At 36.6% G+C, this 12485-nt stretch overlaps 1 protein-coding gene across 6 annotated transcripts in view; it reads left to right on the forward strand.

Moving 5' to 3' along the window:
- Positions 1–12485, forward strand: part of LOC128115855 (zinc finger protein OZF-like) — a 53340-nt gene that overhangs the window by 21590 nt on the left and 19265 nt on the right. For 5 of the 6 annotated variants that reach the window (XM_052746974.1, XM_052746975.1, XM_052746973.1 and 2 more), the window contains 3 exons: positions 9672–9798; positions 10003–10063; positions 10599–12483. In XM_052746974.1, the coding sequence (XP_052602934.1) occupies positions 9765–9798; positions 10003–10063; positions 10599–12312 (1809 nt within the window). In that variant the 5' untranslated portion in view covers positions 9672–9764 and the 3' untranslated portion in view covers positions 12313–12483. The remainder of the gene's footprint in view (positions 1–9671; positions 9799–10002; positions 10064–10598; positions 12484–12485) is intronic. The other variant, XM_052746978.1, reaches the window with a different exon arrangement.

Genomic DNA, 12485 nt, shown 5'->3' on the forward strand with positions numbered 1-12485 from the left:
AATTTCTGCAGAAACATAAGCATAACTTCGACCCCATTGTAACACCTTCCTTATTTTCCATTCTGCTATCAAAGCATCCTGGTAGTACACAGGCTGACTCAATTCAGCAGGTTTTTTCTGTGGTTCAATGCCTTTCAGCAGCTGTTGTCCCTGTTTCAGTAGCATTTAAAAAATTTGAAGTTAGTAAAGCATTATGTAATCTACCTCTGGGAGTCCTCATATCCATCCCCCCTTTGTTGTATAAGCATCTCTTTTAGAGTTCAGTCAGATATTTCAACAATTGCTTATCCTGTGGGATTATATGGTCTTCCTCTAATGTGTTTTATATTATAACATGAAAAAAAATTGTTTCATTTTACTGGAAACATAAGAGCATTATCAGTGTTAATTTGTATTAGTATACCCCTTAGAGCCATTGTCTCTAATAATGTGTAGTTACAAAATTACAGCCTTTTCAGATGCCCACTGAAATACAGTATCAGTGATATAATGAATATATTTTAATTTTTCAAATTCTGCTGAATGAAATACCTCCATTTGTCAAATTTCCTTTCTTTAAATGCCCTTAGGATTGCTTCCTACAGGTAAAGGAATGTGATTATACAAAGAACAATTAGGACAGTTTTTTATAAATTCTTTAGCTTCTTGCCAGGTTACAGAAAATTTTTTCTTTAAGCCTTTATTGTGTTTTTTTTTAAATGAAATTCTGAAACTTCCAATACGTTTGCTACTAATAGTTGATCATTTTTTTCATTTCTTTTTGCTAATAGCCCAGGCAGTCCACTGTGAGACCAAATATGGGTAACAGAAAGTGGGCAGTTTCTTTCATGGATTGCCTGTTGTGGTTGTATAAACAATAAAGTTAATTCTAAATTATCAGGAGTAATTTCAGCAGTTTTGATATGCAATACAACCCCTTCTGCATATTGAGAATCAGTAATTATATGAAGAGATTCATTAAAGTCTAATAAAACCCTTAGGATGACATATAGCTCTGATTTTTAGACTGAAGCATATCGACTTTGAATTACTTTACCTACATTTCCTACCTTATAATCAGCTATTCCTAATTTATTTGCTTCAGTATAGAATTTAAGAGCCCCAGAAATAGTGCTCTTTTCACTATGCTTGAAAATATCCATTCTGTTTTATTTTATAAACTGAAGTCTTTTACTTTTGGGGTATTTATTGTTGACTCCTACATAATTGCTACATGTTCTTTGCCAGTCATCATTAATTACCCACAATTGCATAATTTCAACATTAATATAAGGTACCACAATCTCAGCCAGAGCTATTTCTGACAATTGATAAAGGCTTATTCTTTCTTTTATAATTAATTCAGAAACCTTTTCTATACAGGTTTTTAACTTTTTACTCTTTTTATGGGCTAAAAATATCCATTCTAAAATATTATCTTCCTTTTGCATAATAAGTCCAGTAGGGGAGTAGGTAGATGGCAAAATTACCGAAATACATTCAGTTGTGAGATCTAATCAATCTATATAGGCATTTTGCATTTTTGTTCTACTTGGGCCAGCTCCTTTTCTGTTTTAGCTGTTAAATGCGTTGGATTGCTTCAATCTGAGTCACCTTGCCAAATTTGATACAAATTACCTAATTCTTGAGTAGACAATGCAATGGTAGGCTGCAACCATTTAATATCTCCCAATAATTTTGAACATCATTAAGTGTGTGCAATTGATCTCTTCTAATCTGTACCCTTTGTGGGTGAATTCTCTTTTTACTCAATTTAAATCCTAAACAATTAAAAGAATGTCCTTTTTGAATTTTTCAGGAGAAATTTGCAATCCCCATTGAGGTAAGATCTGTTGTACCTCAGCAAATACCTTTCAATGATATTAGTATCAGAGGCAGCTATTAAGATATCATCCATATAATGATAAATAATACACTGAGGAACTTGTCTATGAACATTCCTAGTGGTTGATTTACAAAATATTGACATAAAGTTGGACTATTTAACATTCCCTTGGGAAGAATCTTCCAATGATATTGTTTTATAGCTGAGCATTATTATAAGTAGGAACTATAGAAGCAAATTTTTCTCTATCCTGTTCTTGCAATGGAATAGTAAAGAAGCAGTGTTTTAAATCAATAACTATTATAGTTCAAGCTTTAGACAATAAAGAATATAAAGGAATTCCAGGCTATAAAGGACCCATGGGTTGAATTAATTTGTTTACAGTTCTTAAATCAGTTAACATTTGCATTTTCTAGATTTCTTTTTTATTACATATGTAGGAGAATTCCAGGGACTTGTAGTTTCCTCAGTGTGTTTATCATCTAATTCTTCTTGTCTTAGTTGCTCAAGCACCTACAATTTTTGTTTAGTCAAGGGCCACTGCTCCACCCATACAGTCTTATTAGTTAACCACTTTAAAGGCAGAGCATTTGGGTGTCTGGCAGTGGCCCTTACTCCAAATCTGGATATCCAATTCCTGTCCTTGTTGCTTTTGGACAACTTGCATAGCCTGTGACTTTTCCTTATAATTCTTTCCAGTGCCTTTTCTAGGAATATATGACATTTTAAATATCATTTTCCAAGCTATTTCTGAAATCATAGGAATATTAATTTGAGCTCATTGTTGAAGCAAATCTCTCTCCCATGAATTCATGGCTGTATCAGCCACATAAGGCTTTAATAACCCTTCCTGTCCTTCAGGTCCTATTCATTTAATCCATTCCTCACTTTGTTTTATATGAGTTAATGTTCCAGTTCTTAAAACTTGAATAGAAACTTCTTATAAAGGCCAGTTGGGATTCCATGATTCCATCAGCTCCAGAATCTAATATTACTTCAATCTCAATCCCACTTAGTTTTCTTTTTAATTTTGGCTGTTCATATTAATGAGTGTTTAACAGCATACTTTTTCCCCAGTATTTTCAGATCCTCCTGTTCTACACACTAGAACTGCTTTACTTTTAAGATACAGAAGCTATACTAATTGGACAATTCTATCACCAGCTTCTATTTGCATAGTCTTTTTTTACATAAGCCATAATTTTAATTTCTCCATGGTAATCTTCATCTATAATTTCTGGGTGTACAATAAATCCTTGAGATGTTAAAGTACGTCTTCCCATAATTATTCCTATTTTCCCTGTGGGAAGAGGACCATATACTCCAGTGGCTATTTTATAACAAGGAATTTGTGTAGATAATGTTAAATGTTTACCCACTGCTAAATCCAAAACAGCACTTCCTGAGTCGCATGCATTAAATCTCCCAAACTGAGCCTAAGTTCCCCTGGCCACTCTGTTGATGAGCCATGCCATTGCTGACAGGATATTGTTGGCTTGTGTTGTTTATTCCTGGGCCCTGAGCTAAGCTCTTTATCTGATTTCCTGATAAAAGATTGCCTTCTACATCTCTGACTGGTCTACATTCATTAGTCCAATGTCTACCTTTTCCACACCTCTTACAACCCCCCAGACATTGAGACACTTTTCCTTGATTACTTTCAAGAGAAACATTTCTTTTTGACATTATTCACGGACAGTTCTTTTTTTAAATGCCCCAGTTTCCCATAGTTAAAACATCCAGTATTGTGAGATTGAAGACCTTTAGCCAAGGCCTGCCCAATAATATTGGCATTATAAGCAGCAGATCTGACATCAGCAGTGGCTTTAATACACTCCTCTAGAGAAGCTCCCTGACCTTTCAAAGGCCTTATGGGTTTCTGACATTCTGTATTTGCATTCTCAAAAGCTAGACTCCACCAAAACCTTTCTAACATCAAAATCAGCCACTGCTTGTGAACTGCTGAAGTTAATCTTGGTAAAACATTAGTGTAAGCTTCTCCTGAACTTTGTGTAAATTTTGTAAATGAGGTAGTTCTTCCTCCTGGCCCAAATCCTTAAAGCTGCTAAATGGCATTGTACAATAGTTGCATCATCAAACGGTACTTGTCTTTGTAAGTTAGTGTCCTGACCCTCACCCAGCAATTGTTCCTTTAGTTTATTTCCTCCTCTAGTCTAATTATGCTGTTCCATGGCTGCTGCTGCTTTCCATCAGGTGAGTCATTGTAATTAACGACCAGCTTCTAGTATAGCATTCATGTGGTCCTTCTAATCTTGTGGAATAATTCTATTCTGTGTGACCCAGTTACTTAAACATGAGGTGAATGCATTTCATATGCCACCACTGCTTCTTTAAATCATGCCTGTAGGTTTCCAGTCAGTCTGAACAAAGCCCTGTGGAAATTGATCATTTGCAGGCTTTTGCTGCAAAATAACTGGAAACACCTGTGGACGTGTCCCTTTGACCTTTGGCAACCATTCTTCTATTCCCTTGCAAGGTGGTGCCATAGGTCCACGATTAAACATTTTCTTTCTGTTGGGAAAATTCCTTTTCTTTCTCCTTTTCTTACTGGGGAAATTCCTATTTTAATTTCTTTTCCTTTACCTTTCTCTATTGTGAAGATGCCTTTTTAAACTTGCTTTCTTTCCCCTTTCTCTGTTGAGAAGGTTCCTTTTTTACTTCTTTTATTTTTTTTATTTTTTTATTTTTTATTTATTTATTTATTTTTTTGGTTTTTCGAGACAGGGTTTCTCTGTGTAGCTTTGCGCCTGTCCTGGAACTCACTTGGTAGCCCAGGCTGGCCTCGAACTCACAGAGATCCGCCTGGCTCTGCCTCCCGAGTGCTGGGATTAAAGGCGTGCGCCACCACCGCCCGGCCTTCTTTTATTTTTTGTCTCAGGTGTTCATGTATTTGCAAACGTGCAGCTAGCTTTTCAACTTTTCTCATTTCTAAATCTGTTTCACTCTTAAAAGGAGGAAGAGTCATCTCCAGTGTCTTTGCTCTCCTCACTTTCATTTGCCCTCCTTTTAAAACAGCACTCTTATCTTTCTGTGAAGGGACATTGTCCTCTGCTGACAGACAGTTTCTAGCCAGAATGTACTCCTTTTCACATCCGTGTTCTACATCTGATCCAGCTCTCAGTGACTTCTCACTCTGCAATGGCAAAAGAGCATTAGAAATAAAATTACATAAAGACCAAATTTTTAACAGTATAGGCTTCTCTGTCTGTTGAGCTCTTCTCCAGGCTCTCGACACTTGCTTCTATACCATCAGTTTTAATTGAACATAAGGAGTTGCCTGAAACCAATAACAATGCCCTTTGCTACCAAAAGCTCGGTAAGTTGTTTCTTTTTCACTTTCACTCCATTTCCTCTTAACAAACACTTCAATAACTGCAGGTATTGCTGCTTCAGAGATGAGAAATTTCTCATGGTCCTACCCTATCCTAGAGTCTGTGTTGTGTTGTGCAGGTTGGTGGAAAGAGGTCACTTCAAGATGGAATTTTAAGGCCTGTGTGGTAGCAGGCAGATCCAGCCTCTCTGTTGGACTGAACCCCGAACAGCTGTAGAGGCGTATTTATTTCCTCTTCCCAAACTGATCTGTACATCCCTCTTTGAGTCCTCCTTGTTTCCTAGCTTCTCTGGAGCTGTGGGTTGTAGTCTGATTATCCTTTGCTTTACATCTAGTATCCACTTACGAGTGAGTACATACCATATTTGTCTTTCTGCATCTAGGTTACCTCACTCAGGATGATATTTTCTGGTTCCATCCATTTGCCTGCAAATTTCATGATGTCATTGTTTTTTACTGCTGAGTAATAATCCATTGTGTATATGTACCACATTTTCTTTATCCATTCTTCGATTGAAGGGCATCTAGGTTGTTTCCAGATTCTGGCTATTATGAATATTGCTGCTGTGAACATAGTTGAACAAGTGTCCTTGTTGTATGCTTGAGCATCCTTTGGGTTTATGCCAAAGAGTGGTATAGCTGGGTCTTGAGATAGATTGATTCTCAATTTTCTGAGAATCCGCCATACTGATTTTGAAAGTGACTGTACAAGTTTTTACTCCAACCAACAGTGAAGGAGTATTCTGCTTGTTACACATCCTCTTCAGCATAAGCTGTCCTTTTTTAAAAAAATCTTGGGCTGGAGAGATGGCTCAGAGGTTAAGAGCACTGACTGCTCTTCCAGAGGTCCTGGGTTCAATTCCCAGCAACCACATGGTGGCTCACAACCATCTGTAATGAGATCTGGTGCCCTCTTCTGGCCTGCAGTCATACATGCTGTGTACATAATAAATAATTAAATCTTAAAAAAAAAAAAAAAAAACCTGTTAAAAAAAAGCCGGGCGGTGGTGGCGCACGCCTTTAATCCCAGCACTCGGGAGGCAGAGCCAGGCGGATCTCTGTGAGTTCGAGGCCAGCCTGGACTACCAAGTGAGTTCCAGGAAAGGTGCAAAGCTACACAGAGAAACCCTGTCTCGAAAAACCAAAAAAAAAAAAAAAAAAAAAATCTTAGTCATTTTGACAGGTGTAAGATGGTATCTCAGAGTCGTTTGATTTGCATTTCCCTGATGACTAAGGATGTTGAGCAATTCCTTAAATGTCTTTCAGCCATTTGGGATTCTTCTGTTGAGAATTTCCTGTTTACATCTATAGCCCGTTTTAATTTTTAATTGGATTGTTTGGTATTTTTCTGTCTAGTTTCTTGAGTTCTTTATATATTTTGTAGATCAGCCCTCTGTCAGATGTGGGGTTGGTGAAGATCTTTTCCCATTCTCTAGGTTGTCGTTTTGTCTTATTTACCATGTCCTTTGCCTTACAGAAACTTCTCATTTTCAGGAGGTCCCATTTATTAATTGTTGCTCTCAGTGTCTGTGCTACTGGTGTTATATTTTGGAAGTAGTCTTCTGTGCCAATGCTTTCTAGGCTATTTCTTACTTTCTCCTGTATGAGGTTCAGTGTAGCTGGATTTATGTTGAGGTCTTTGATCCACTTGGATTTGAGTTTTGTGCATGGTGATAGATATGGATCTATTTTCAATCTTCTACATGGTGACATCCAGTTATACCAGCACCATTTGTTGAAGATGCTTTCTTTTTTCCATTGAACAGTTTTGGCTTCTTTGTCAAAAATCAGCTGTTCATAGGTGTGGGGATTAATGTCAGGAACTTCAATTTGATTCCATTGGTTTACATGTCAGTTTTTATGCCAATACCAATCTGTTTTTATTACTATAGTTCTATAGTAGAGCTTGAGGTCAGGGATGGTGATGCCTCTAAAAGTTTCTTTATTGTAAAGAATTGTTTTGGATATCCTGGGTTTTCTGTTTTTCCATATGAAGTTGAGTATTGTTCTTTCCAGGTCTGTGAAGAATTGTGTTGGGATTTTGATGGGAATTGCATTGAATCTGTAGGTTGATTTTGGTACGATTGCCATTTTTATTACGTTGGTTCTACCTAGCTATGAGCATGGGCAATCTTTCCATTTTCTGATATCTTCTTCAATTTCTTTCTTCAAGGACTTAAAGTTCTTGTCATACAGGTCTTTCACTTGTTTGGTTAGAGTTACCTCAAGGTATTTTATATTATATGTGGCTATTGTATAGGGTGATGTTTCTCTGATTTCTTTCTTGACCTGTTTATTATTTGTATATAGGAGGGCTACTGATTATTTTGAGTTTATACTGAAGGTGTTTATCAGTTGTAGCAGTTCCCTGGTAGAATTTTTGGGGTCACTTTTGTAGACTATCATATCATCTGCAAAAATATATCATCTTCCTATGCAAATTGTATCCCTTTGATCTCCTTTTGTTGTCTTACTGCTCTAGCTAGAACTTCAAGTACTATATTGAATAGATACGGGGATGAAAATAAAGTGTTTTTTGTAGCACTATTTCTCTATTTTTCTTACAATTCCTTTTAATCATTTGGGACCTTTATGTCTCAACTTAGAGATACTTTGTTTTTTGTCTGTTTATTTGTTTTTCTTTTTTTTAGTTATGACTTCATGGGATTAAGACTGGCTTTGAAGTCCTGATCTCTTGCTTCTACCTCCCAGTTGGTGAGATCAGGGGTTTCCATGCCTATTTGAAAAAGACCTTTCACTAAAGGCCTAACTTTAGGGAGACCTCTGTTTCTGCAAGTTTCAGTCTTAGCCTAAACCTCAACCTTTTATTTTCAGAGCCATACATAATTCTATAGGGATGTGATGATAATTACTTGGAAACAAGGATTCTTCATTTCATCCTGTGGGTTCTTACTTATGGATAGTAAATTCTTGTTTCTTTTAGATATAAGCATTAATGGGACATTCTGAAATCTTCTTCCAAGATAAATATGTCTTCTCCTGGTAATAACAGTCAGAAACTGAAGCCGTGTTTATGCATAAACAGTTTGTAGAGTTGGAAAGATGGCTCAGTGGAATGCATGTATATGAAATTTGCAGAAGATAGTGTTCAGTTCCCACACCCAGGCTACCTTTTCTGTCGACTATGAATGAAATTGTTGCCTATTCCAGCTCTGTGGCCTTTCATAACTCTCTAGTAACTTGTGTCCCATGGGCTTTTTTCTTCTTGCTCCTAGGACATTCTTCTGTGATTCTTTCTGTGTTTTTGTTTCTTAAGGCAGTGTGTCATGTAGCACAGGCTACCCTCAAACTTCCTATGTCCACAAGAATGACCTTCCATTTCTGATCCTTCTTCCTCCACCTCCCAAGTGCTGGGATTAGAAGCATCTCAATCTTTGTCCCCTTTATGTAACAGGAATTGATTCAGGCATGCTCAGCAAGCAAGAATGCTACTAACTGAAATACATCTTCATCCCTTTTATTCTTTTGATTAATTAGGATATTAATTATAATTTTGCTATGTACGGCTTTTGTCTACTCACATACCTGTGTATGCTTCCTTTGCCTGGTGCCCATGGAGACCAGAAAGAGTCAGTTCCCCTAGGGCTGTAGTTACAGGTGGTTGTGAGTGACTATCAGTTGTCTTTCTGGTATTTACTGAACTCAGAAGAGAGCATTGGATTCCCTTGACCTGATGATAGGAATAGTTGGTAACCACAAGTGAATGTGGAGGAGTGATCTTCAAAAGCAACAGGTGATCTTACTGTTGATGAATCTTTATATACTCCATCATTTTTGTCATTTTTCTTTTTAGGACCAGCATTTACTTTACTAATGTTTTTGAGAACTCTTTTATCTCTCAGGCAGTAACTTACTAAAAATGCATTCCTTCCTAGGAATTATTAGCCTTCGAATTTACAAGGGGTCACTTCAGTTTATGATTGACAAGTACAGAATTGGAGTGAATGTTTTAACTCTATGGCGGAATTCAAGTGAGCCTCTGAGTGCTTTCTGTGTTTGTTTGTTTGAGATAGAGTGTCACAATGTACCTCTGGCTGTCCTGGAAATCTATACATAGACCAGGCCTGCTTAGAAATCAAAGAGTATCACCTGTGTTTGCCTCCTGAGGTTTGGGATTAAAGATTGGCACTACCACACCCATATTGTTTATCCTTTCTTGAAGTTAATAATTTTGATAAAATTTTACTGATGTATACTAAATAGTGTTAATCTGTTTTCATGTCTCTCTGTATATGTTACTAGGAATTTCTCCTGCAATGCCCTATTCTGTTTTGTTGGCACAGAAATCGAAGGCCTGATTGTCCTTTTCTGTTTCTTTTTAAAATGTCTTGGTCACTGCATTTGATATTTTATAATCTCATCATAGTCTATATCAAGCACAATGAATTATGCAAATATATTATCAATGAAGTGTACATTTGACATGCAGTCAGTCTCAACATTTCTATTATATACATATATGGGATCCTTTAGGATTCATTGACCTATGAGGATGTCCATGTTAACTTCACTCATGAAGAGTGGGCTTTGCTGGATCCTTCCCAGAAGAGTCTCTACAAAGATGTGATGCTGGAAACCTACTGGAACCTCACTTCTGTAGGTAGGAGTGTGAGCTTTGTCACTTTTTAACTTAAGGAGATAAGCCTTTCTTGGAGATTGTTGCTCTTCTGTGATTTTGATTGTGAAAGAGGAAGAATCTAGTGAGTAAATTGGGCATTGTTCAAAGATTCACAAAAGAAAGTAATTTCAGTTGTGCTTAATTTCCAGTAATATATCACATACATTTTCTGGTACTGTATTTTAGGGTACAAATGGGAAGACCACAATATTGAAGAACATTGTCAAAGTTCTAGAAGACATGGAAGGTAATTTTCATGTGCAAACTTATACAATATGTACCTTGGAAGGAATGTTAATGTACCCTGAACTTTTAAAGAAAAGCAACAGTGTAAATTAGCATAGCTATATTCTTAAATTCTTACAACACCATGTACTCCACTGTCAGGGAACTGATCACTGTTTGGAAAGCATTTTTTTAAGGATAAGATAAGGAAACAATGCCATAATAGATTTCACAATTTTAATCATAGCCATGTGAGAGGCATGTTGTAGAATTTTCTGTTTAATTATTGTCATACCATTCCGTCATCATATAAGGTATACATGTTGATAAGGGGATTTGAGTATGTCCAAGATCTTTTATAAGCAAAGCTTCCATATTAAAGCTATACTTGTAGTGAGTGACTTAGCATAGTTTAGTGAGAGGAGCACTTTATGAGAGACAAGGAATTTATCATGGTGTAGAAACTTGAATCCATATACCACATCTCTGAGGTACAAAATGTTAGACTATGTGAATGTAATGTGAAAACTTTTTATTTGTTATTCTTCCTTTAAAAGGCATATCAACTGTCCTTCTGGATACAAGTCATGTGAGCATAAGGGATTTGGAAAGAAGCGATATACCTCTGTTTCTCCCAGAACAATTCGAAGATATGTTGTAGTCCCTACTATGAGAAGACATGATGACTGTGATACAAGTTTACACTCTCACAGTGGAGAAAACCTTTATGAGTACAAGGAATATGGAAATTCATCTTTGTGTACTGGTACACTTCACGGTATAAGACAACATTATGCATGCAATCAGAGTTCTTCCAGTTCTTTTCAAAGATGTGAAAAAACTCATATGGGAAGAGGAAGTGATAAATTCGAGTTTTGTACTGAGGACTTTAACCATCACAGGTATCTTCAAACATACAAAACAACCAATAATGAAGAGGATCTCTATGAATGTAAGGAACATGATAGAGCCTTTAGATATGATTCCTCTATAAAAGTAAACCAAAGAACTCATTTGGAAGGAAAACCCTATGAATATAATCAAAATGATAATGTCTCTGCATGTTACAATCTTCAAGTACATAGAACTCTTAATAGAGGAAAACGGTATGAATATCAGCAATGTGATAAAGCTTTTGCAAGCCCCAGTTATTTTGAAATATATTCAAGACTTCATTCTGGAGAGAAACCCTATGAATGTACTGAATGTGATAAAGCCTTTGCAAGTCCCAGTTATTTTCAGATACATAAAAGAACTCATACTGGAGAGAAACCCTATGAATGTAGTCAATGTGGTAAAGCCTTTATACAGAAGAGTCATCTTTACAGGCATGAAAGAATTCATACTGGAGAAAAACCCTATGAATGTAATCAATGTGGTAAAGCCTTTGCGCACAAGTATAAGCTTCTCATTCATGAAAGAATTCATACTGGAGAGAAACCCTATGAATGTAGTCATTGTGGTAAAGCCTTTGCAGAGAAGGGTACTCTTCTGAGTCATGAAAGAATCCATACTGGAGAGAAACCCTATGAATGTAATCAGTGTAGTAAAGCCTTTGCACAGAAGAGTGACCTTCGTACTCATGAAAGAGTCCATACTGGAGAGAAACCCTATGAATGTAATCAGTGTGGTAAAGCATTTGCACAGAAGAGTGGACTTCGCACTCATGAAAGAATTCATACTGGAGAGAAACCCTATGAATGTAAGCTGTGTGGTAAAGCATTTGCACAGAAGAGTAATCTTCTTAGTCATGAAAAAAGACATAATGCAGTGAAACCCTATCTATGTAATCAAAGTGCTAAATCCTTTGCATTGGAGAAGAATTTTCTCATTCAAAAAAATCATACAGGAGAGAAAGCCTATGAATGTAATCAGTGTGGTAAAGGTTTTGCAAAGAAGAGTCATCTTCTAAGTCATGAAAGAATTCATACTGGGGAGAAACCCTATGAATGTAATCAGTGTGGTAAAGCTTTTTCATGTAACAGTAATCTTCGTACTCATGAAAGAATTCATACTGGAGAGAAACCCTATGAATGTAATCAATGTGATAAAGCATTTGCACGTAAAAGTCATCTTCAGAGTCATGAAAGATGTCATACTGGAGAGAAACTCTATGGATATAATCAATGTGGTAGAGACTTTGCATGTAACAGCCCCCTGCAAATAAAAGAAAGAACTCACAGTGGAAACAAACCCTATGAATGTAATCAATGTGGTAAAGACTTTGCACAGAACAGTCATCTTCACAATCCTGAAAGAAATCATATTTGACAAAAACCCAATGAGTGTAATCAGTGTGGTAAAGTCTTGCCATGTTGCATTGTCCTTCAAAATCATGAAAAATATCACACTGGTGAAAATCCCCATGAACCTAATGAGTGAGTCAAGCCTTACAGTCCACATGTTTTTCCCACCGAGCTGTCTCACTGGTGCTTGAGTAAGGT

The sequence above is a fragment of the Peromyscus californicus genome, unplaced genomic scaffold (genome assembly GCF_007827085.1).
Source record: "Peromyscus californicus insignis strain IS unplaced genomic scaffold, ASM782708v3 Scaffold_1__1_contigs__length_55948999, whole genome shotgun sequence".
NCBI lineage: Eukaryota > Metazoa > Chordata > Mammalia > Rodentia > Cricetidae > Peromyscus > Peromyscus californicus.